Raw genomic sequence first — 23,071 nt, 5'->3', positions numbered from 1 at the left:
TTCTTTCAGACTCGCGGACAATCAATCTGATAAATCAGTTGAACATTTTTGTTTTTCTCCCTCTTCCCACGGTGTGGGATTACCTTCAGGTTCTAGGGACCATGGCTTCGATCGATCTCGTCCCCTGGGCGTTTGCTCGTATGCGTCCTTTACAGAGAGCATTGTTGTCCCGTTGGAAGCCGATATCCGAGCAGTATCAGGAGATCCTCCCTCTCTCCGACTCTACCATTGCCAGCATACAATGGTGGTTTTCCCCGGCTCACCTTCTCAAGGGAATACCTCTTTTGACTCCCTCTTGGGTCATAGTAACGATAGATGCCAGCTTCTCCGGTTGGGGAGCTGTCTGCCAATCTCAAACGACTCAAGGGTTCTGGTCCCTGTCCCAGTCTCGGTGGCACATCAATCGCCTAGAAGCCCGAGCGGTTCGCCTGGCCCTCAAGTTTTTTCTTCCTCTGATTCGTCACAGAGCTGTCCGGGAGCTATCAGACAATTCCACCACAGTAGTTTACATAAATCGACAGGGGGGAACTCAAAGTCGTCTAATGGCGTTAGAAGCCAGCAAACTTTTTCTCTGGGCGGAAAGGCACTTGGATCGCCTGGCAGCTTCCCACATAGCAGGAAAGGAGAATGTTCAAGCCGACTTCCTCAGTCGTCAACATCTCGATCCCGGTGAGTGGGAGTTATCAGATGTAGCGATGGATCTAATCGTGCGCAGGCGGGGTCCTCCTCACCTAGACCTCATGGCGACGCTAGCCAACGCCAAGTCTCCTCGGTTCTTCAGCCGGTAGAGGGAGCATTGTTCAGAAGGGGTGGACGTGTTGGTTCTCCCCTGGCCCTCCGTTCTTCTCTGCGTGTTCCCACTGTGGCTGTTAGTGGGGAAGGTTCTTCGGAGAATAGAACTCCATCGCGGTCCGGTCATTCTAGTGGCTCCCGAGTGACCCCGACGGCCGTGGTTCGCGGACCTGGTGAATCTCTCGGTGGACGGTCCTATTCATCTTGGTCATCTGCCCCATCTTCTGCGGCAGGGTCCCGTATTTTCCGACCAGGCGGATCGCTTCTGTCTAGGGGCATGGCTTTTGAACGGAGACGTTTAAGACGCAGAGGATATAAAGATGAAGTTATTGTCACCCTTCTCAGGGCTCGCAAACAATCAACTTCCCTTACTTATGTGAGGGTCTGGAAGGTTTTTGAAAATGTCTGTATTTCGGCTCGCTCGCCATCTGTTGCAGTTTTACTTTCTTTTCTTCAGCGTGGTCTCTCCAAGGGTCTTTCGGTCAGCTCTCTGCGTGTTCAGGTTTCGGCTTTCGGTTTTCTCCTGGGCACCATTGAAGGTCGGCCGGTCACCTCTCATCCAGATGTCATTCATTTTCTCAGAGGCGCTAAGCATTTAAAGCCGCCTGTCCAGTCTATTTGTCCTTCGTGGAATTTGAATTTGGTGCTTCGAGCTCTTTGTACGGCTCATTTGAGCCTCTTCGTCGTGCCACTCTAAAGGACTTGACTCTCAAGACTGTTTTCCTGGTTGCTATCTGTTCAGCCAGGAGAGTGTCTGAGCTTCAAGCTCTATCTTGTAGAGACCCTTTCTTATGTTTTTCGGACTCTGCTTCCAGGACTACTATCGCTCGCTGGCTGAAGGAAGCTATCAACTCAGCTTATTTACTGCGGGGCAAGACTTCGCTGGTCAATGTGCGAGCACACACTAGTAGAGCTCAGGCAGCCTCCTGGGCGGAATGTCAGCATATTTCTCCTCGAGATTTGTAGAGCGGCTACATGGAAATCTTTGCATACGTTTGCGAAACATTATCGACTAGATATCCAAGCCCCGGTCCCGGGGGAATTTGGAGAAGGTGTGCTTTGAGCGGGCCTCTCCGGGTCCCACCCTAAGTAATTGCGCTCTGGTACATCCCAGGAGTCTGGACTGATCCGGGTACGTATAGGGAAAGGAAAATTGGTTCTTACTTGATAATTTTCGTTCCTGTGGTACCACGGATCAGTCCAGATTCCCACCCTTTTCTCAGCATTAAGTCAAGGGAGAGTCCGATCGGTCAATTGTCTAAGATGATTCTGCAGATTTGATTTCTCAGGTTTGGGTCACGGTCAGCCTTAGTGATCCGGTTGTCAGGTTTGGGTTTCCATTTCCTGTATATAGTTAGTTTGGTTTGATCCATTCTGCTTTGACATTGAGTAATACTGGCAGACTGTGGGTGGCACCTTGGTATATATGGCAGAGTCTGTCAAAACTTTCTCTGTCTTCCATCTGCTGGAAGGGAGGCAAAACCCAGGAGTCTGGACTGATCTGTGGTACTACAGGAACGAAAATTATCAGGTAAGAACCAATTTTCCTTTTCCTAGCATGTAGCCAGATGGACTGAGGACCAATGGGTTATGCTCCCCTACCAGCAGATTGAGACAGTCAGGTTGCAAAGCAGACGACACTATACAGATACCCTGGTAGTGACCTCTGCTCTCCAGTATTCTCCGTCTCCAGCAGATGGTGGATGTACCTCTCTTATGGAGATTGCTATTCTTTTTGGAAGGAGAAATTAGACATTCTAAATTGAAGAAAATTGAGCCCCATTTGAGAATTCCTGAGGCAATTTCCGAGATCCCTCAGAGGTGTGCCTTGGTCCGGTAGCCGGTTCCCGGCATGGACTTTGCTGCTTAGGCAGCTGAAAGGCAGCAGGTGCAGGAAACTGAGCCATGACAGTGATGGCCAAAGCGCTCTCCCCCCACAGCCAGACACCGTCTCTGTACTCAGCCAGTAAACACTGAGCCCAAGTAAGTTAAAAAAAAAAAAAAAAAAGAGCAAGATTTACCTCTGGGTTCAGAGACGATTAGGAGTTTTTGGTAGGTCTTCCCTTGGTACAGCGTGCCGAGCATGGAGACCAACGTTGTTCCTACTTCCAGTGGGGGTAAGGGGCTTCTGAGCGGGTTGAACAGCCTCTGGTGGCCTGGGATCCGCTGTAAACTTGATCAGCACACCACGTGGTAGTTCACGGTGGCACCATCTTGCACGCGTTTGTGTACGCGCCATATTGCCCTCCGAAGGACGTCATTACGCTCAGTGCATTGGCTCTGTGCATGTCCTGTGCATGTAACGTCGGGTGACTACCTACGCACACATCTTTTAAAGCGAGCTATACAGGAAGAGCTGTGCGTACAGGCTGTGTGTGCATCTCACCGTGCCCCGCCCAGACACTCAAAATATGTATGCATAAATTTTTAAGCGCGAGCCGAAAGAGCGAACTGCCGCTGCCAATGGCACTGCCAACCAAGGAACCTAAGCGGCTTGCTCTCTGCAATGCTTGCCATATTAGAACCTTGCAGTCTGACCTGGACTCCAACTTATGTCTGCACTGTGAGGAAGCCCAAGGAGAACTGACCTCCTTGGACTTTGCTAAACCAGGCTCCTCCAATTCGGATGATGGGTTGGTCACTGCCTTAAATGGAAATACACAGGACCTCAGTATCGCCTTGACTGGGTCTTCTGTGGGAGAGGGAAATTCAACTGGCTCCACCCCAGTGCCTTCTGGATTAGGCATGGACCTGGCTGACTTTTCCTTGGAGTTTTTCCAGGGGCTACAAGCCTTTGTACAGGCACGGTCTACTACCTCACTTGCCCCGTCCAGACAGAACCTTAGTTGGTATCCCCTCTCCCATTCCTACCGGCAGACCCCAGGGTATCCCTGGCAGGGACCCGGATGGCACAGACAAAGAGGAGGATCCTGATTCCTTAGAAGATGGGTAAATCCCCCCTGGGTTGGAACCATATCAGACCATGCACTGGTCTGTGCCGTCTCTAAGCGGACAACTATCCCAGGGGAAGGAGGAGCGGCCTTAAAAGATGCACATGATAGACTGATCGAGTGTATCTTTAAAGAAGCCTTTGATGCTGTAGCTTCTTGTTGCACTCTGGTGGCTCGATCATGTTTGCTTCTCTCTCAGGAGGTTGATGAGTTGGGGGTGAATTCCAGAGTGGTTATGGAACCCGCTGCCACCTTTTTAGCAGACGCAGGCTCTGATTTAGTCCACACTTCGTCCAGAGTAGTGGCCTCGGTGGCAGCCAGACACAGCTAAGGCTGCAGAACTGGTCAGCTGACGCAACCTCCAAAACTAATCTTACAAAGATGCCCTTTAAAGGATCACTCCTATTCGGAAGCAAGTTGGAAAAGCTGGCCAGTAAATGGGGCGAATCTCCAGTTCCTCAGTTTCCGGAACATAAGAGGAAGCAACTACAGCGCCCCTCGCCTATGAGGGGTCATTCCAGGGGTTCCCACAGTTTCCACTCCTACAAAAATTTGACATTTCAGACTCCTTGGGAGATCCCAGCCTTTTCGTACCCAGCAGTCCAGGAGAGGGGCACCTTTTGCATGTGTGTCTGGCTTTGTTGCGGTAAATCAAGGTGGCAAATGGCTTTTGGAAGTTGGACCATCTCTGTTTAATTCAGTGGACCAAAGAAAGGTTACAAAGTGGCTAAGAACATGATTGCAGGGTGGTTGAAGGAGGTGATTGTTTCAGCCTATATTTGTAAAGGTCTGTTGATCCCTGAGGGATTGCAAGCACATTCTCCCAGGGCGCAGGCAGCCTCCTGGGTGCAGAGTGCATTGGTTTCTCAGCAGGAGATTTGTCAAACAGTGACTTGGTCCTCTTTGCACACTTTTAGTAAAACAAGAGGCCTCATTTGGTGAAAGTGTACTGCATGTGGATCTTTCGGGTTCCCACCCAGTGTGGAGAGGCTTCGGTACTTCCTAATTGCCTGGACTGATCTGGGGTATGAACAGGAAAATTGGTTCTTAGCTAATTTTCATTCCTGGAATACCACAAATCAGTCCAGACTCCTGTCCCTTATTTTGAAAGACCTTTCTGCTGCTGGTGATGCAGAGTTTGAACAAGATTATATGTAGTGTTCAGTTATTTTGAGATTGGAAGTTTTTTTGTTTACCCTAAATTGAGGGTTCGGTTTTGTTGGGAGTTCAAACTTATTCCTCAGCTCGCTCTAGAAGGAAAAATCCTTGGAGTTTGGAAAGTAGTCATCGTGACTTGAGTACAGATCAATACTGAGGGACTACCAGGGGTGCTCTCAGTTAAGTAGCAGTGCCTGAAAAGATTTTATTCTCTACCTCCACTTGCTGGTAGGGGTGCAAAACCCACTTGTCTGGACTGATCTGTGGTATGAAAATTAGCAGGTAAGAACCAGTTTTCCTATAGCCATGCTTCAGCTAAACCGGACCTTCCCTGCTGCCACAAATTCACAAGTAACCAGTTCTCCCCTGGCAAAGGAACACTCTTGGCTAAAATTTAGAGCAGCCCCAGCCTACACTTTTCTATGGTGACGTGCTATGCTGAGCATGGCCTTTCTCTCTTGCTCCCCAGCCAGCTCCATTTGGGTCCCCTGTGCTGCTACTTACAAAATTTCCCACAAAAATTCCCCTCTCACCAACTGTGGTGAAAACTGTCCCCTGAAGCTTAAAATAATGCTGCTGCAGTTCAATGCAGCCTCTCTTTTGCTGTCTTGATACCTTCCCCTCCTTCCTTTAAAATGTTTAGCCTTAAAGCTTAAAGACACAGTTCCCCTTATTCAAGGAAGGGTCCACTAGGAGAAGAGGGGTGAACAAGATCCAAGCCCCCAGGAATCTTCCTAGCCCTTACCAACTCAACAGAGGGCGTGACAAAGGCTGTCTCCTCAGGATCTCATTACCTTTACTTTCTCCTTTTAAGGAGCTTGGGACTCTTGTTCAACTGAGGGAGGGAAAAGCTCCTCTTTCACCTTAACGCTAAGCAGTTTTTGTTCAGCCGGTCAGGGCTGAGGCCACAAGACAGGATGCTTGCCTACCATCTGCTGGAGAAAGAGAGAATACTTACAGGCTAGTGTCAGCTCAAAAGTAATTAAGGGATGAAATCAACAAGCCTGTGGATCTTTGTCTCCATGCTAGTTGGCATGTATAACCCACTGGTCTGGCCTGGTCTGATCGGATGAAGAGGAAGAAGAATATTGTTTGTAGTAACGGCGTAAGCTGACTAAAAGTATTGGTTTAGCACGTAATCCACCCGGAATGTGTGTGGTTCTGCCTGAGTTAGTAATTGCGGCGGTGCTATGTCTCTTGCTCAGGAGCTATTTGCAGAGTTTGGAACCTTGAAGAAAGCAGCAGTGCATTATGACAGATCCGGGCGAAGTTTGGGAACAGCAGATGTTCACTTTGAGAGGAAAGCGGATGCCCTAAAAGCTATGAAGCAGTACAATGGTGTTCCCCTGGATGGTGAGTCTTGTTAGGTGGTAACAAATGTATTTGCATCCTGGTGAATCCACTTGAACAGACGTTCTTGTTAGCTGTTTTCTGAGGCACTTGCTGGATTCTGTAGCCAGTGTTGGCTTCCCAGGCACATTTCACAGCTTATGTTTTTCATCCTATTAATCATATAAATGGAAATCCCAATCCACTTTCCATATAGAATATATTATTGAAACATGTAACCGAAAAATTTATTGGCACCCTCTGGATAATTTATAAACCAAACCAAACTTATTTCATGCCTAATTGTAAACCGTTGTGATTGTGCATTACTAAACGAAGGTATAGAAAAGTTTTTTTTGTTTTTTTTTAATTAAAAAAAAAAAATGTAGCTTAAGGCTAAAAAAAATTCCTTGTATTCATCTGGCCCATCTTTCTTCTCAAGATCACAGCAATGTATCCCATTTATTCTGTTTATTAAATTATTTATTTAAGTTTCAATTAATATCCAATGATGTGGCTTAGGCAACTTCACTAGACAGGAAATTCCTTAATCTTTGTAATATAGTTGATTTTCTCTGTTTTGTGCCTTTTTGCCAGGGCGTCCTATGAACATTCAACTTGTAACATCACAGATTGACCCCCAGAGGAGACCTGCACAGAGGTGAGTCCCTGGTCTTCTGTCTTCACACTTCTATTTTCCTTAGACATGAGAAATACAAGTTTTAAATTGTTCATTCATGATACTAAAGAGACTTTTTTTTTTCTTTCTAGCTTAAATAGAGGTGGCATGAACAGACCCCGTGGGGCTACAGGAGGGTTTGGTGGTGGGGGTAACAGACGAGGAAATCGTGGTGGAAATAGAGGAAGAGGTAGAGGGGCTGGAAGGAATGCCAAACAGCAGTTGTCTGCCGAAGAACTAGATGCACAGCTGGATGCATACAATGCCAGGGTAAGTAGGGAGAGCTGCATCCAGCACCAGGGCTGGATTTGGGTGTATTAGGAGGGTTGCACAAAGGATCCCTTTGCACGAAACTAAAACTTGATGAGGTGGGATAAGTGTTGTATTAGATGAACCTTCTGGTCCTTAATCAGCCATAATGTTTTGTTTTATCCAGCACCTGGAGTGAGTGGTTGTTTGCATACAGCATCAAGTGAATGTAATCTTCACTTGATGCTGTATATATTATCTTTGTAGTGAGAGAGGGGCTGTGACCTGCCACCCTGTGAACAGGCAGTGCATGGATTGCTTGATTGAAATTGTGGCAGTAATGTCTTATAGAAATGAGGCTGCTATGAAAATGGCAAATGATAGAGGTAACTCAGGTGGATTTAAATGAAGAGCAGACAAATGAATAATTCCAAATTACCCGAATCTGCTTCCAATAGAGTAGTGAATAGGAGCTAATGCCAAAAATCCTTAAAAAAAAATAAAAAAAAAAAAATCCCCAAAACCTGAAAGTTAGGTTTAGATCTTTACTTATTGTAAATTCTAACAGGCATCTCTGAGACATGATGGGAAGGGAATAACCAATGGGACCCTAATAGGGTACAAAATATATTAAAATGACTGGGTATATTGAACTGGTGGTAGAGAGAATACTGTATGATAAGAGTGGACTAATCCAGGTAGGATCAAACTGCACTCTGAAATCTCTATGGGTAGAAATTTCATGTGACAGGAAAAAATATAGCAGTGGGATTATACTAACTGACCAGGATGGTGAAATGGACTATGAAATGCTAACAGATTTAGAAAGCTACTAAAATTAGAACCCAATAATTAGGGATTTCAAATGCCTCAATATGGTTTGGATGGCTGTCTCAGTGCATGCTAGGAAAATAGTCTCTAGATACATCCCAGGGGATTACGCAGAGGAAAAAGCAAAATTAAGCAAACATTTTACACAAATATTTGAATAGTATTTGTGCATTCTTAGATATAAAATATGCACATTTATAAAAATGTAATAATGCGTGGGTGAGTTAAGGCAAGGTACTAGGCCCTTGTTTCTCATTTATTTGGCCCCCTTCTGCTTTCAGGCACTCTGCATCTCTTGTGGATTGTGCTCCACTTTGCCATGTCATCCTTCCTACTTTCACTCCTATATTGAGCCTCCTAGTCCTATAACATGGCTGAGGATTACTCTGCAGAGGGGAGAGGGACACATCTGCTGCTCCCATCCACACTCATCCTGGGCCCAAGCAACACTGCTTGCATTCATAGTGGGCATGGGAAAAGATAAATGCTAGCAATGCCATTCCTATACCTCTTCCAGACCTTGTACCTTCTGCCCCCATGTTGCTTTGTGACCACAGTCAGTTTCAGCAAGCTTTACACGCACTGCTTCCACATGCACTGTGCCCATGCTCTACATACCTATTTCTCTAACAAGTTCAGGCTCTTAGGGTATTTTCTGTAGCTTACAGCTGTAAAATCCTAGCATGTCTTGTTTTGGTTTCTGCCCCTACCCAAATACCTGGCTTCTTTCCTCATCACCTGCCCCTGTGTGTTATTACTATCGAGGTGAAGTAAGTTGGAGAATTATGCAAAAATTATGCATGTGCATAATTGCTTATTTCCCCGGTGTGTATGTAGAGGTCATAAACAACTGCTGCATGGAGCAACTGGTCCTGGAACTGAGGCGGAGTAGCTATTTTAGATCTAGTTCTTGGTGGCATGCATGTCCTTGTACAAGGGGTAATGGTAGTAGAGCTGATTGGCAATAATCATAAGGTAATCAATTTTGACATCACAGTAGAGAAAATAAATACTAGTAGTATTTAACTTTTACAAGGAAACTATGATAGTTACAAGAAAAATAAAATGAGCAGTTTTGAAGGTAAAGTCCAAGTGGAGACTGAATAAAATAGTTTCTTGTTCATACCCAGATCAGTCCAGACAAGTGAGTTTTGCATCCCTACCAGCAGATGGAGGCAGAAAACAAAACTTTGAGGCATTGCTCCATAGCCGAGAGTGCCACCTGTAGTCCCTCAGTATTTCTATCTCCAGCAGATGGTAAAAGTGCAAACCTGCAGTCTGAGTTAAAAGAAAAGATTGTCTGAAGAGAAGTTTTCGACTTGGAGGCTACCTGAGGTGTTAGGTTCCTTTATGGACCATCCCTCAGGTGGAGCCGGACGACTAGGAGGTTGGGAACCCCTGACTGGTGTTTATCCACAGCATTCCGGAGGCCTTGAAAGCCAGGGGACTGGCTCCCTCGAGGCCTCCAAGGTCTATGCCTGCTGGCCACCGGCCTGTCCAGGGAAGTACCCTGCTTTTTATCTATTAAGTTGTTAAAGAAAAAAAAGAAAAAGGTTAATTGGAAAAAAAACAGACAAAAGTAAACAGGAAGTGCAGTTGGGGCCAAGGCGGTGAGGGTGCCTGGGAAAGCGGAAACTGTCAGCGCTAGCAGATAGGGAGGACGTGGTGCTGCTTTGCCCCTTTCCTGGGAAGCAAAGGGAAGTTGTTTTTTTTGGCCGCCGCTTGGGCTGGACCGGGGGGCAGCCTGTCAGCTGCGGGTGTGGCTTCAGGATTCCCATGCGCTGCTCGGACCAGTGCAGCAGCGCGGCACTGCCAGTTCAGCCGCAGATGTGGCCTTCCTGTTTTCCCACATGCCGGTCGGGTCGGCCTACTTGAGTTTGTGCACTGCGCTGAGGCTGGCTGTGTTTTTTGGTGACTGCGTACATTATGGTGCCAAAGCTGCGCATGGCAGCATGCAGGGCATGCGGCTTGTGGTCTGTTCAGTTGAATGCACAGTCCCTGTGCTCAGGCTGCACATCCGGGGGGGGGGGGGGCAAAGGTCCCTCTGCGAGTGTGGCCTTGGAGAAAAGGGCCCTCCGATCTTTGGGGATTGTGATTCTGGTGGGTCCTCTGGCCCCAGAGATTCCCTCCCACCTCTTTCTCCGGTGGAACAGGAGGTTCAGGATGGGGAATGGGATTCTGAAGGCAACCTGCTAGAGCATGGCGCTGAAAATCCAGAGGATTTTTTGCCAGAGTTCATCGTTCTCCCACATATAAGGCCTTCCTGGCGAGGAAGGGTGGGGGGAGGAAGCGTCCGGGAGTGAGGCCGCCTCATCTCTCTTCAAAGAGGCCTGGGGTGGCTTCAGGAGGGTCCAGGGATCTGCTGTGACACCTGGGTTTGGGTCGAGCAGGTTTGGAGGTTGATCCCAAGGATTTGGGAGATTCGGATGATCCACAGGAGTGCCTTCTGGATCAGCAGGGTGCGGATGCAGATGTGTCTCCGAATGCAAATCAGGATGTTAACAAGGATGTCCCTGATCCATATGAATTTCCCGTCTTGGAGGGGGTGATCCTCTGGTGGTCCGCTTGTTTAAGAAGGAGGAATTGCGTCCCCTTATTCCCGAGGTGTTGGAGGACCTTGGGGTTATAGTGGATCAAGAAGAGTCAGATAAAGAGGGCATGAATCCAGTCCTAGATGGACTTGTGGGGTCCTCAGAGTGCCTTTCTCTTCCTAAGAAGATTCGGAAGTTGGTTAACCAGGAGTGGGACTTCCCGGAGGCGGCCTGAAGGTCGGCAGGGCTATAGCTAAACTTTAACCCCTGATAGACACTGGAGCTCATATGGGTGCCAAAGGTGGATGCGGCAGTTTCAGTGGTTACCAAGAAGATGACCATACCGGTAGCGAGTGCTGCTGCTCCTGAAGGATGTTCAGGTCCGCAAGTTGGAGATCCAGTTGAAACAGATGTTTGAAGTTTCTGCCTTGAGTCTCTGGACCGCGATCTGTGGGAGTATGATGCAGAGGGCCTGTTTGTGTTGGTACAGAAAGCACAGGACCAAGCCTTACCCGGGGATGTCAGTGGTTTGCAGACAGAGTGCTTGGAAGCTCGGATGGCTTATGTCGCGGATGGACTTTATGACTTGATGCGCACTTCGGCCAGGAGCATGGTCTCGACAGTGGTGGCACACAGGCTTTTGTGGTTGCGTAATTGGTTGGTGGACGTGGTCCAAGGCCCAGTTGTGTAATCTCCCCTTTAAAGGGAATCTTCTTTTTAGGGAGGATTTGGATCAGCTGATGAAGACATTGCGGGAGTCAAAAGGGAACAGACTGCCGGAGGATGATAAATCCAGCAAGAAGGTTTTCCTGTCTTGCTCCCATTTTTGAGTCCCATTGGTTCCGGTCAGACAAGCCTTTCTTCAGCTCAGAAGCAAAGCAGTCGTTGGGGCGTTAGCAGTCCTTTCGAGGCCCCCGCAGATCTTTCAGGAATAGTACTGGTCGGGAGGCCGATAGTTGAAAGTCAGCGCAATGAAGCCAGACTTACTCATGAGGAGTGGGTCAAAATTACCTTGGACTGAGTTCTCGAGGTGGTGAAAGATGGCTATGCTCTAGAATTTTTACGCCCTGTCAGGGAGGCTTTTCTGGAGTCCCATGTGGTCTCAAAGCAAGTGAGAGATGGTGCGGGGGACTCTGCAAAGGTTACTAGGTTTACGTGCGATAGTTCCCATCCTGCGGGAAGAGCAGGGATAGGGGAGGCACTCAACTAATTTTGTGGTTCCCAAGCAGGAGGGCACTTCTGAATTTGCAGAAAGTGAACAGAGCTCTATGGGTTCCTCATTTTCGAATGGAGACATTGCACACTGTTATAGCAGCAGTCCGCAGAGGAGAGTTCTTGGATTTGTTGTTCGTCCTGACGGAGGCATACCTGCATATTCCAATTTGAAAGAACCATCTGAAGTTTCTTCGGTTTATGGGGTTGAGGCAGCACTCCGAGCTCTTCCCTTTGGCTTAGCCACAGCACCGCAGACGTTCACCAAGGTGATGGTAGTGGTAGTGGCTGCCCTACGGCGAGAAGGGATTTTGGTACATCTTTTTCTGGACGATTGGCTCATTCATGCGAAGACTGAAAAGGAGTACATGCGGTCTCTTCAGCGAGTTATGGACACCTTGCGGTTGCTGGGTTGGGTCATAAATGTGACAGTCACCTGGTGCCGACCCAATCTTTGGAGTATCTGGGGACTCGCTTCGATACTCTGAAGGGCAGGGTGTTCCTGACATGCTGTTGAAGTTACAGGTGCAGGTGATGTACCTGCTTTGTCTTGCGGTGCTAACAGTTTAGGATTATTTGCAGGTCATGGGGTCCATGGTTTCCATGTTGGATTTAGTTCCATGGGCCTTTTGCACACAGGAGACCACTTCAGAAGGCACTATTGTGCAGGTGGAATCTGTTGTCGGAGGAGTATCATCTGCCTCTGCCTCTTCTGTGAGAATCCATGTCCAGTCTCTCGTGGTGGCTGGCACGTCTCAATCTGGAAAAGGGAATGGATCTGGAGTCCCAGGACTGAATAGTGGTGACCACTGATGCCAGTCTCACGGGTTGGGGGGCAGTGTGCCTGGGACGAGCTGCCCAAGGGCTTTGGTCGCCAGTGGGAGAAGCCTTGGTCCATCAGTCATCTGGAAATGAGGGTGGTCCAACGGGCCCTGGAAGCCTTTCTTCCCTGTCTGAGACCGGATGGTGTGCGTGTTCTCTGACAGTGTGACAACAGGGACATACATCAATTGGCGAAGGGAGGGTAAAGAGTCACATGGTGGCTCTGGAAGCTTGGCAGTTGTTTGGGGGAGGAATGCCATCTTCAGGGAATAGCGGCATCCCATGTCGCAGGCGTGGACAGCTTGCAGGCAGATTTGCTCAGCAGACACCAGTGGATCTGGGGGAATGAGAGTTGTCGCCGGAAGCTTGGGATCACATCTGTGCCAGGTGGAGCGTTCCCCAGCTGGATCTCATAATGACACGTGCCAACTCTAAGATGGTGAGGTTTTTCAGTCACAGAAAAAAGGTTGGCACAGTGGGCCTGGATGCTCTAGTGTGCCCTTGGCTGACAATCCTACTGTGTGTGTTTCCTCCTTGGCCACTCGGTCGAGTTCTGCAGCGCATAGTCGCATCCCCGGACAGTTGTGCTAGTGGCGCCAGAGTGGCCACGATGGCTATGGATCTGGTGCATCTCATCGTTGAGGGACCCCTCAAGTTAGCCCACCTGCCAGGGTTGCTTTGACAGGATCCCATTTTTTTCGGATCAGGAGGCTTATATTTGTCTCACGGCTTGGCTTTTGAGAGGCGGCGGTTGCATCTGAAAGGCTATTTGTAACCGGTTATTTCCACGCTCCTCCAGGCTCGGAGCCTGGAGGGTTTTTGAGTCGTGTCTGCAACAATGTTTGGGTCCCCTGTCTGATGCCTTTTTGCAGCAAGGGTTGTCGAAGGGACTGGCCTATAGTTCTCTTCTTGTGCAGGTGTCCGCTTTGGGTTCCTGTAAGGGCAAGTTGCAGGGGAGGTCTTTGGAGAAGACCTGCTAACTTGGAGAAGTTACGTCCGGATTGGAACCTTAATTTAGTTCTGCAAGTGCTGTGGCACTCCTTTTGAGAAGAGCAACTTTGAAGGACTTAACTTTGAAGCCAGTGTTTCTGGTGGCCATTTTTTCTGCCAGACATATTTCTGAATTACAGGTGCTGTCTTGCAGGGATCCGTTTTTATGGATTTCTAATGATGGGGTCACGCTGCGAGTGGTCCTCTTTCTTACCAAAGGTGCTGACCTCTTTTCATGTTAAAAAGTTGGTGGATCTACTGGCCTTTCCAGAGTCGTCTATGGATTCCCCTCTGGATCGGGAGCTACATCTTTTGGATGTAAGATGGACTCTGTTGCGATATCTGGAGGTCACTAATGGTTTTCGGCAGTCTGATCACCTTTTTTGTGTTGTATGGTGGTGCAAAGAAAAGGGGATAAGGCCTCTAAGGCCATGATTTCTCGTTGGCTGAAGAAGGCCATTTGCTTGTCTTATATTTGTGAAGGTCGCAAAATTACAGATCTTCCCCCCCAGGAGATCTGCAGAGATGCGGTGTAGTCCTCGCTTCATACTTTCACCAGACACTACTGGTTGGATATGAGGGTGCAGGAGGATGTGTCCTTTGGTGAGAGTGCTCTTCGTGCGAGTCTTTAGGGTTCCCACCCAGGTTAGGGTGCTTGGGTAATCCCACTTGTCTGGACCAATCTGGGTTTGAACAGGAAAGGAAAATTAGTTCTTACCTGCTAAATTTTGTTCCTGTAATACCACAGATCAATCCAGAGACCCACCCCATTGCTGCCGAAAGACTGATTTTCCTGATAGTCGATGTACAATTTTTCAAGGACTCTTGTACAGTTGTTCATATGTTGAATTCAGATTGTTTTGTTATTGTTTGGTGTTTTCTCTGAATTTGCCAGAGGCTTCAGTTCAGGGGGTTCCAACCCTGAGTTCCCTGTTCACCCGGGAGAGGATATTAGGGTTTCATCTTTGGCTTGGGTACAGGTCAATACTGAGGGACTGCAGGCGGTACTCTGTTATGTAGCAGTGCCTCAAAAGTTTTGTTCTCTGCCTCCATCTGCTGGCAGGGATGCAAAATCCACTTGTCTAGTCTGATCTGTGGTATTACAGGAATGAAAATTAGCAGGTAAGAACCAATTTTCCTTTATTTGGTCTTCCAAGATGGTTGTCTTTAAACAAATTAAAAATGGTCAAATGAAGACTGAATGGCTAATAAGGTTAGAGTACACAATTTCCAAAGGTGTTCTTTACAGTAAATGGAGAGCATGTTGTAATGAGGAATATGAGAGCATAAGTATTAGCAAATTAGATGTAAGCTGCTAAGAACAGGCTCAAAAAGAAATTGAGAAGAAACTTACCAAATAAAATTCAATATCAGTTCCTGCTTATCAAGAATGTAAAACATAAGACCATAAGAGATGCCAAGCTGAGTCAGACCAAAGGTCCATTGAGCCCAGCAGCCTGACAATGGCCAGTCCAGATAATAAATACCCTACAGAACCTAGAAGTAGATTAGTTTCTTGTTGCAGACTCCTAGGGAAAAAGCGATGGCTTTCCCAAATCTAGTTGGCTAATGATTTATGAACTTTTTTTCTCCAAGAACTTGTTCAAACCACTTTTTAAACCCAGCTATGCCAAAGCCTTGACAATATCCTTCAGCAATAAAGTCCACAGCTTGATTTCTGTGAAAAAATACTTTTTCTGTTGATAAGAGCTGAATTAACCATGACATGGGTGTGATGTCATGTGTTTGCACTGAGCAAACTTAGCTAATATAGCTTTCAGCTCTACTGGGCATGTGCAGGAATTTCTGTGCAGGTATTGCCTTATGAGCCTCCTCAGTCTTTTTTTTTTTTTTTTACAGCTCAAATGTCTTCTCTCTCCATCTTACTACTTCCAACTTTTTGATTTTTTTCCAAAGTTGCCTTGCTGCCGCAGAACTTTTCAGTGCTATCTTAAAAAAAAAAAAAAAAAAAAGCCAATAGAATGCCACAGTTTTTGCCGCCTCCAAAGGTCTGAGGACACATCAGCCACTTAATCAAATAGTGGAGCTAATGAAAACTTCCTCCTTGGCAAAGAAGAAAGAAGGCACTTTCCATCCAATATCCCCAGTGTGGGTAAACACGCCATCAGAACCTCTGCTAGAAAGTTCTTCTCCATGTCATTCCCTTGCAGCAGAGTCTAGTCGTTCAGAGGATATTCACCAGAACTATTTCTCTGAGGTGACCAAGGTCCCCTCACCACCCTGCTGGCTACCTTCTTGAACATTGGAGTCCTGGATTAGTGTGTCTATGAAGAGGGATTGACAGGAATCTCTTCTGACCTGCCTCCCGAGGTATGCCTTTCTTCTGGAAGGCCTTTCTTACTCAGAACTTTTGGATAAGGTGGCACAACATGCTTGGAGTAAGTCTGTGCAAAGATAAGGATCTACATACCAGAGGTCTCTGATTTCCTTCAAATTTTGAATACACCATCAAAGCCAACAGCTATCCTGGTTTACAGCATTCTACAGCAGCTACAAATGAGAATGTGGGAGAATGCAGTTTCATGTGCCCCAGTAGCCAAGAAAATTGGACCTCAAATATAGAATACAAAAATTCTCAGGTTTTGGTTTAGTCCAATCACCTCATCAGACCATTGTTATCAAATCCATCCTGAAAAGAGCAAAGCAAACAATATATTCTAATACACCATGGAAGGATCCCAGGTTGCTGGATAATTTGAGGGAAAAGTTTTTCAAAGTTTCATGCTAGCTGCACAGATTTTTGGCTCATAATTTTACATGGTGCAAATACCTGCATGAATGTATATAGAAATTAAAGCCCTTCCATCAGCTTAGGGAAGGTGGGAATTATCTACAACCACTTTTAGATGCGGAAGAGTGCATAAGTCATCGTCTTCGTTTTAAATTTTCAAATATTTCTATACTATTTCACATTCCTCTGTGGCTTTTATCGGAGCAAGATGTATGGCTTGTCTGATCCAGTAGCCTCCATGATGATATCATGGCAAGTTAGCAAATGTTTCTTGTCTGGGTGAACAACCTTTCAGAGATGCGCTCAGGGAGCAGAATGTTGTTGACCAGTCCCTCTCAGCAGATGATCGTTCTACACTTTTAAGAGGCCTTCCAGTCATTTCAAAGATGCCGGCTTCAGCCTCTTCTTGTGCAACAGAAGCAGCAACTCAGTATGAATGCCGTCAAACTAAAGTAACACAGCAAGACAATCCAAACTTGGACCAAGTTTTTAATAACTTCGTAAGTTCACTAGCTGCCCCCTCCAGTTGGGAGGAGAGAATACAAGCTTTTCTGGAAGAGTGGCACAGGATAACAGGTGATCATTGAGTACTCAAGATTGTGGCGTTTTGATACTGTTTTGCATTTTTCCTCTCTTCCTCATTGTTTGGCCTTCAGTCTGGATCCTTCTCAGCTGGTACAGCTCCATATGGAAGTACAATCACTGCCTTAAGACAGGGCGATAGAGCCGGTCGCTGTGGTCCATCATGGACCACAGGGACCTGATATATCTTCTTCCTCAAGATCTGGGGATTTGAGGCCTATTCTGGACCTGAGAGGTCTGAACAAGCATCTCCTCCAAGAGAAATTTAAAACAAATTCCCTCAACATGATTCTACCATTCATTCAGAAGTCAGAATGGATATGCACTATTGATCTGAAGGATGCATATACCCATCTATCACACCTACTGGCATTATCTGAGTTTTATTGTGGACTCTTCCCTTTTATCAATACTAGGTGCTCCCCTTGACTGACAGTAGCCCCAAGGGTCTTCACCAATTGACTGGCTGTAGTAGCAGCACATCTGACATTAGTTGAGTGCAAGTCTTCATATACCTTGATGATTGGCTAGTCACGGCCATCTCCCAGGAGAACATATTACTCTCTCTACAGTAGTCAGTTTACCTTCTTCAGAGCCTGGGATTTCTGGTGAATTTTGAGAAATCGAATCTAGTGCTGACCCAGAAAATACATTTTATTAAACCATGGATAGATTTATTGCAGGAAAGAGCTTTTCTTCCATCAGACCGAGCAAACACTCTGAGATCACTAATTCTCAAACTGGTGAACTCGCTATGCTCAACAGCCAAAGAAGTGCTGGTTTTTCTAAGTCACATGGCAGCAGCCATTCATGCAATTCCATTAACCCGCCTCCACACCCGCCATCTGCAGTAAGGTTTCTGCTGTCAATGGGGCCAGCTAATTCAACTATTGACCACCACAGTTCAGGTTTCAAACAGCATGAAACAAGAATTGTTTGGCTGAACTCCAGTGTTGATGAGAGAGGAGCTTTGCTCTGTCTGCTTCCTCATCGAGTGACATTAGTGACAGAAGCTTCCCCAAAGGTTGGAGCATCCACACAGATACTTTTTGAACCAAAGTAACATGATCTCTTGTAGAATGGCTTCATAAGATTAGCCTACTAGAATTGAAAATGATAAAGTACGCTCTGTTGGCTTTCACACAACTTCTCCAAGGGAAAAGCATTCCTATTCGAACCAACAACCAAGTAGCTGTGTTCTTTGTGAATAAGCAAGGAGGCAAAGGGTCATGGACCATCTGCCAGGAAGTAGTGAGACTTTGTGAATGGGCACGTAAATATCAAGCTGTCATACAAGCCAGCTATCTTCCAGAGATCTCTGACACATTGGTGGATCGACTCTGCAGAGTTTACTTCATCATGAATGGTTTCTGCAACAATTGATAGCCAACAGACTATTCAGTTTATGGGATTTTTCAATGATGGACCTGTTTGCATCAGAACAAAGCTAAAAAAAAATGTTTGCTCCATTCTACCCAGCAGACTTGGGTCAGCTCAAGATACTTTCCTTCTCAACTGGATTACAGATGGCATATGGCCTTTTTTTCTGCCATATTTCTCATATAGTCTACACATTTATCCAATTTATGTAGCCTTTACAATTCCCATCATTCCCTCAGATATCCTGTATTTTATTCCATGCTTTCCTGAATTCAAATACTGTTTTAGTCTCCACCTCCACTGAGAGGCTGTTTCATGCATGTACTACTCTCTGTAAAGAAATATTTCCTTAATTACACCAGAGTCACCCTTATCCCATGACCTCTTGTTCTAGAGCCTTCTTTCTATTGGAAAGCTAGCCACCTGTGCATGGAAACCTTTGGAATAATTAAATATCTCTATCATATCTCCCATGTATAGCCTTTCTTCTAGGGTATACATGTTTAGATCTTTATCTACCCCCATATGTTTTAGAACGAAGATCCCTCATCATTTTAGCCATCTTCTGGACCAATGCCAGCTGGTTTATACTCTTTTGAAAATGCGGCCTCCAGAATTGTACACAGTAATCCAAATGATATCTTACCAGGAAGCTATACAGTGGCAATATCACCTTCTTTTTTTTTTTTTTCTGCTGACCATTCCTCTCCCTGAGTAGCCAAGCATCTTTCTGGCTTTATCCACCTGTTTGGCCACCTTAAGACCATTGGATGCAATTGTCCCCAGATCCCGCTCTTCTTTTGTGCTTTAGAATTATTTCACCTCCAGTACTGTACCTGTCACTTGAGTTTTTGCAGCCTAAAAACCCTACTCTGCATTTTTTACCGTTGAATCTTAGCTGCCAGCCTCTAGACATTTCTTTAGCTTCGATAGATACTTCCACATGTTTTGTACACCTTCCTGGCTGTGTACCCTGTTTCAGATTTTGATACTGCAAAAAGACAAACCTTTCTTGACTGTCCTTCTGCTAAGTTGCTCAAGCTCCTTCTTTGCCTCTCCTTTTTTTTTTTTTTAATTTTATTTTACCTACAATAGCATTGATCCTTCTGCTTTGATACTCACGAAAATGTTGAAAAGATCCAGTCCCAGAACTAATCCCTGAAGCACAGTTTTACCACTACCCTTTGTTGCCATCCCATCAGTCACTCTAGGTTCCATACCAAGGATGCTCAATTTATAAGTCTCCTGTGTGAAATAATGTCGAAGGCCTTACTGAAATCCAAGTACACTACATCTTGAGCTCTCCCTTGATCTAACTCTCTGGTCACCCAATGAAAGAAATTGATCAGATTTGTCTGACAAGATTTATCTCTAGTAAAACCATGCTGCCTTGCAACATGCAATCCATTGGATTCCAGAAACGGCCCTATCCTCTATTTTAGCAGCAATTCCATTAATTGCTCACCACATAGGTCAGACTAACCAGGATGTAGTTCCCAGCCTCCTCCTTACTTCTAATTTTATGGACTTCCTAGTCCTCTGGAGCTACTCCCGACTCTAAAGAGGCATTGAAAGGGTCAGCCAGTGGGGCTACCAGGACTTCTCTAAGTTCCCTCAATATTCTTGGATATATCCCATCTGGCCCCATCGCCTTATTTCATTTTGGTTAGCTCCTCACAAATACTGTTCTGAAAATTGGTTGCCTCACTGCCAATCTTATTTGTGTTCATTTCATGTGGTCCTACTCCAGGCCCTTTCACAGTGAATACCAAATAGAAATATTTAAAATATTTAAGCAGTTTTGCTTTTTCTTCATCAACCTCTTCATATTCCTTCCCTTCACCTCTGAATTTCACAGTGCCATTTTTGTACTTCCTTCTATCAATAACACATCTTAAATAAGTCTCCCCCCCCCGTTTTACCATTTTTGCATTCCTGCCTACTTTCTCGGTTTCTCTTACCTTTTCCAGATATTCTTGCCTGTCTTCCATTTTCTGTGATCTCTAATGCTAACTTTTTCTCATTTATCTTTTTAGCTGCTATTTCAGAAAATCAGTGGCCTCTTTTTTTCCTTTCACTTTCCTAACAAAAAGATTAAGTTGCCCTTTATAATATCTCCTTTTAGTTTTGCCCATTGCTGTTTTACTTCCCATGGATTTTTCCAACCAGCTAACAACTCCTTGAGGTACTTTCCTATTTTAACGACATTAGTTTGCCTGAAGTCTAGGACCATTGCCTTTGAATGAACATACCTCTTATGCTCCAGTACTGAACCACACCATCCAGTGATCACTGTGTCCCAGATGATCATGAACTACATCATCAGAGATACTGTCTCCATTGCTAAGCATCGGGTCTATTATCGCTTCTTTCTGCATGGGTTCCGTTACTAGTTAACAGACAAGTCTCCTTGCAGAGAATTGAGGATCTCCCTGCTTCTGCAAGACACTGCAGCTTGGATGTCCCAATTAACATCCAGCAGATTGAAATCCTCTACCAATAGCACCTCCCCTTTCATAGCAATTTTGTGAATAGCCTCCATTAAATCTGCCTATCTCCTCCGTGATGGAAGTCTGTATGTTACATCAATATAAATAAATGTTCCATTCCCTTTTTCCAAATTAACCCCACTACCACCTCCTTACCATGTAAGTACCACAGTTCTGTTGCTTTAATATTTTTGTGTGTCAATCACTCTCTCTTCCTTCTTATTTGGAAAGAAAGAAGGATCTCATTCATGCTTTTTCCACTAATAGCCAGAATGGTGCAAAAAGTACTAAATGATCAAGCTTGACTGATCCTCATAGTGCTAGTGTGGCCCAGACAGATCTGGTTTGCATTTATTTTTTATTTATTTATTATTTTTATTATACCGAGTTTCATGATCGGAATCACATCAACCCGGTTTACAATTAACAATGTGAGTAAAGACAGAGAGTAACAAAGTAAAGAACATTTCCCAATACAACAACAAATATAGTATGAAACTTAACAAATATTATAACAATATTTTGGATGTGAGAAAGTTACAAAAAACATGGAAAAATAACTTGGATATGAAAGGGGAGGAATTGTAGAACGACTATTAGCATTTTAACCAGCTGTATCAATTAATAAATATGTATAATATTATAAAATATAAAATATAGGTGTGTAGAAAAATGATCAGATATAATATTGTTGTGAAGTATAATAAAAATTTGGTGTGACTGCGTGTGAAGTTAGTGGGATTTATTTTTTTACAGTTCCTAACTTTTGTGTTTATGCTGATGATGAGTGGGGAATTTAATCCAGATCTGGGAAAGCTTTTTTAAAAAGCCAAGTTTTTAGTCTTTTCCTAAAAGTTGGAGCGCATGGTTCTTGTCTTAAGTCCGGTGGGATGGAGTTCCAAAGGATTGGACCTGCTGATGAGAGAGCTCTTGAGCTGTAGGATTTATGATGGTAGGTTTTGGCATGTGGAACCTGTAGTGATTCTTTGTAGTGTTCCCTGATGGGTCTGTCTGATGTGTGTTTTTTAAAAGGGATTTGTAGGTCGAGTTGAGTGTGTTGATGGATGTTCTTGTAGATAATCATGATGGTTTTATACATAATTCTGAAGTGGATCGGTAACCAATGAAGGTCTTTGAGGATGGGAGAGATGTGGTCGATTTTTCTAGAGTTTGTGAGGATTCTGGCTGCTGTGTTCTGTACCATTTGTAGAGGCTTGGTGTAGGAAGCTGGGAGGCCTAGTAGAAGAGAATTGCAATAATCTAGTTTGGAGAAGATTATTGCTTGCAGGATTGATCTAAAGTCATGCGCGTGGAAAAGTGGCTTTATTCTTTTCAGGATATGTAATTTGTGGAAGCAGTCTTTGGTAGTTCTGTTAATGAATGGTTTGAGGCTAAGACGATTATCTAAGAAGGCTCCTAGATCTCTTACATGGGTGGTTTGTAGGAGTGTTGGAGGCTTTGAAAGTGTATTGTTGTTTTCAGGTGCTATAAGGAGATATTCCGTTTTCGACGCATTGAGGACTAAATTTAGGCTGTTGAGGAGGTGTTTGATTTCTAGTAGGCAATTGTCCCAGTATTCCATTGTTATCGAGATTGATTCTTTTAAAGGGATCACAATCTGTACGTCGTCAGCGTATCTTGTACAGCTCTCCAGCAGTCCTTTGATTCACTTAAGGCAGATCCAGCCTTATTAACTCGAGGAAGGAGGTCTGTTCCATTCCTCAACCTGACAGCTTGGATGTTGAATGCTCAATAATCGCAGATTTTTCATTAACAAGAGAGATGGACATCGTGCCTTTCAGGAGACCAACAACTAGAAGAACCTATCACTTTAAGTGGAAAAGATCTCTATGGTTCCAACATAATTTTAGACCCATTTTCATGTGACCCTAAGCCTTTACTAACCTATTTGCATGCTTTCTGGATCATGTCTCGCCGCATCATCAATAAGAGTACATCTTAGTGCCATAGACTTACTGTCAACTTGAACATGGTGAGCTGCTATCTTAACTCAACTCATCTGTTGGTATCAAGATTCATGAAATGCTGCTGGTACATTAAACCTCCAGTACAGAAACCACCTATACCATAGGATCTGAATGGTGTTTTCTCAATTGATGAATCTGCTCTTTGAATTATTGGAGTCGGCTTCTCTAAAAAATGTTAACATGGAAAGTAGTATTTCTTGTACTAATGTCTATAGTTCACAGACTATAGAAAGAGCTCATTATCCTCCCATACCTGCAGTTATTTCACAATAGGTTGGCACTCTGCACACACCGGAAGTTTTTGCCAAAAGTTGTTTCCATTTTCATCTTAATCAA

At 45.1% G+C, this 23,071-nt stretch overlaps 1 protein-coding gene across 1 annotated transcript in view; it reads left to right on the top strand.

Annotated features, from left to right (window-relative positions):
- ALYREF (Aly/REF export factor) overlaps nt 1-23,071 on the top strand; it is a 53,333-nt gene that overhangs the window by 19,138 nt on the left and 11,124 nt on the right. The window contains exons 3-5 of the mRNA XM_029599067.1: nt 6,107-6,254; nt 6,828-6,891; nt 7,002-7,179. Of these exons, the coding sequence (XP_029454927.1) occupies nt 6,107-6,254; nt 6,828-6,891; nt 7,002-7,179 (390 nt within the window). The remainder of the gene's footprint in view (nt 1-6,106; nt 6,255-6,827; nt 6,892-7,001; nt 7,180-23,071) is intronic.

Source organism: Rhinatrema bivittatum, chromosome 4 (genome assembly GCF_901001135.1).
Source record: "Rhinatrema bivittatum chromosome 4, aRhiBiv1.1, whole genome shotgun sequence".
Taxonomy (NCBI): Eukaryota; Metazoa; Chordata; class Amphibia; order Gymnophiona; family Rhinatrematidae; genus Rhinatrema; species Rhinatrema bivittatum.
The sequence above is the reverse complement of the archived record's forward strand: the minus strand, read 5'-3'. Positions and strand labels throughout refer to the sequence as shown.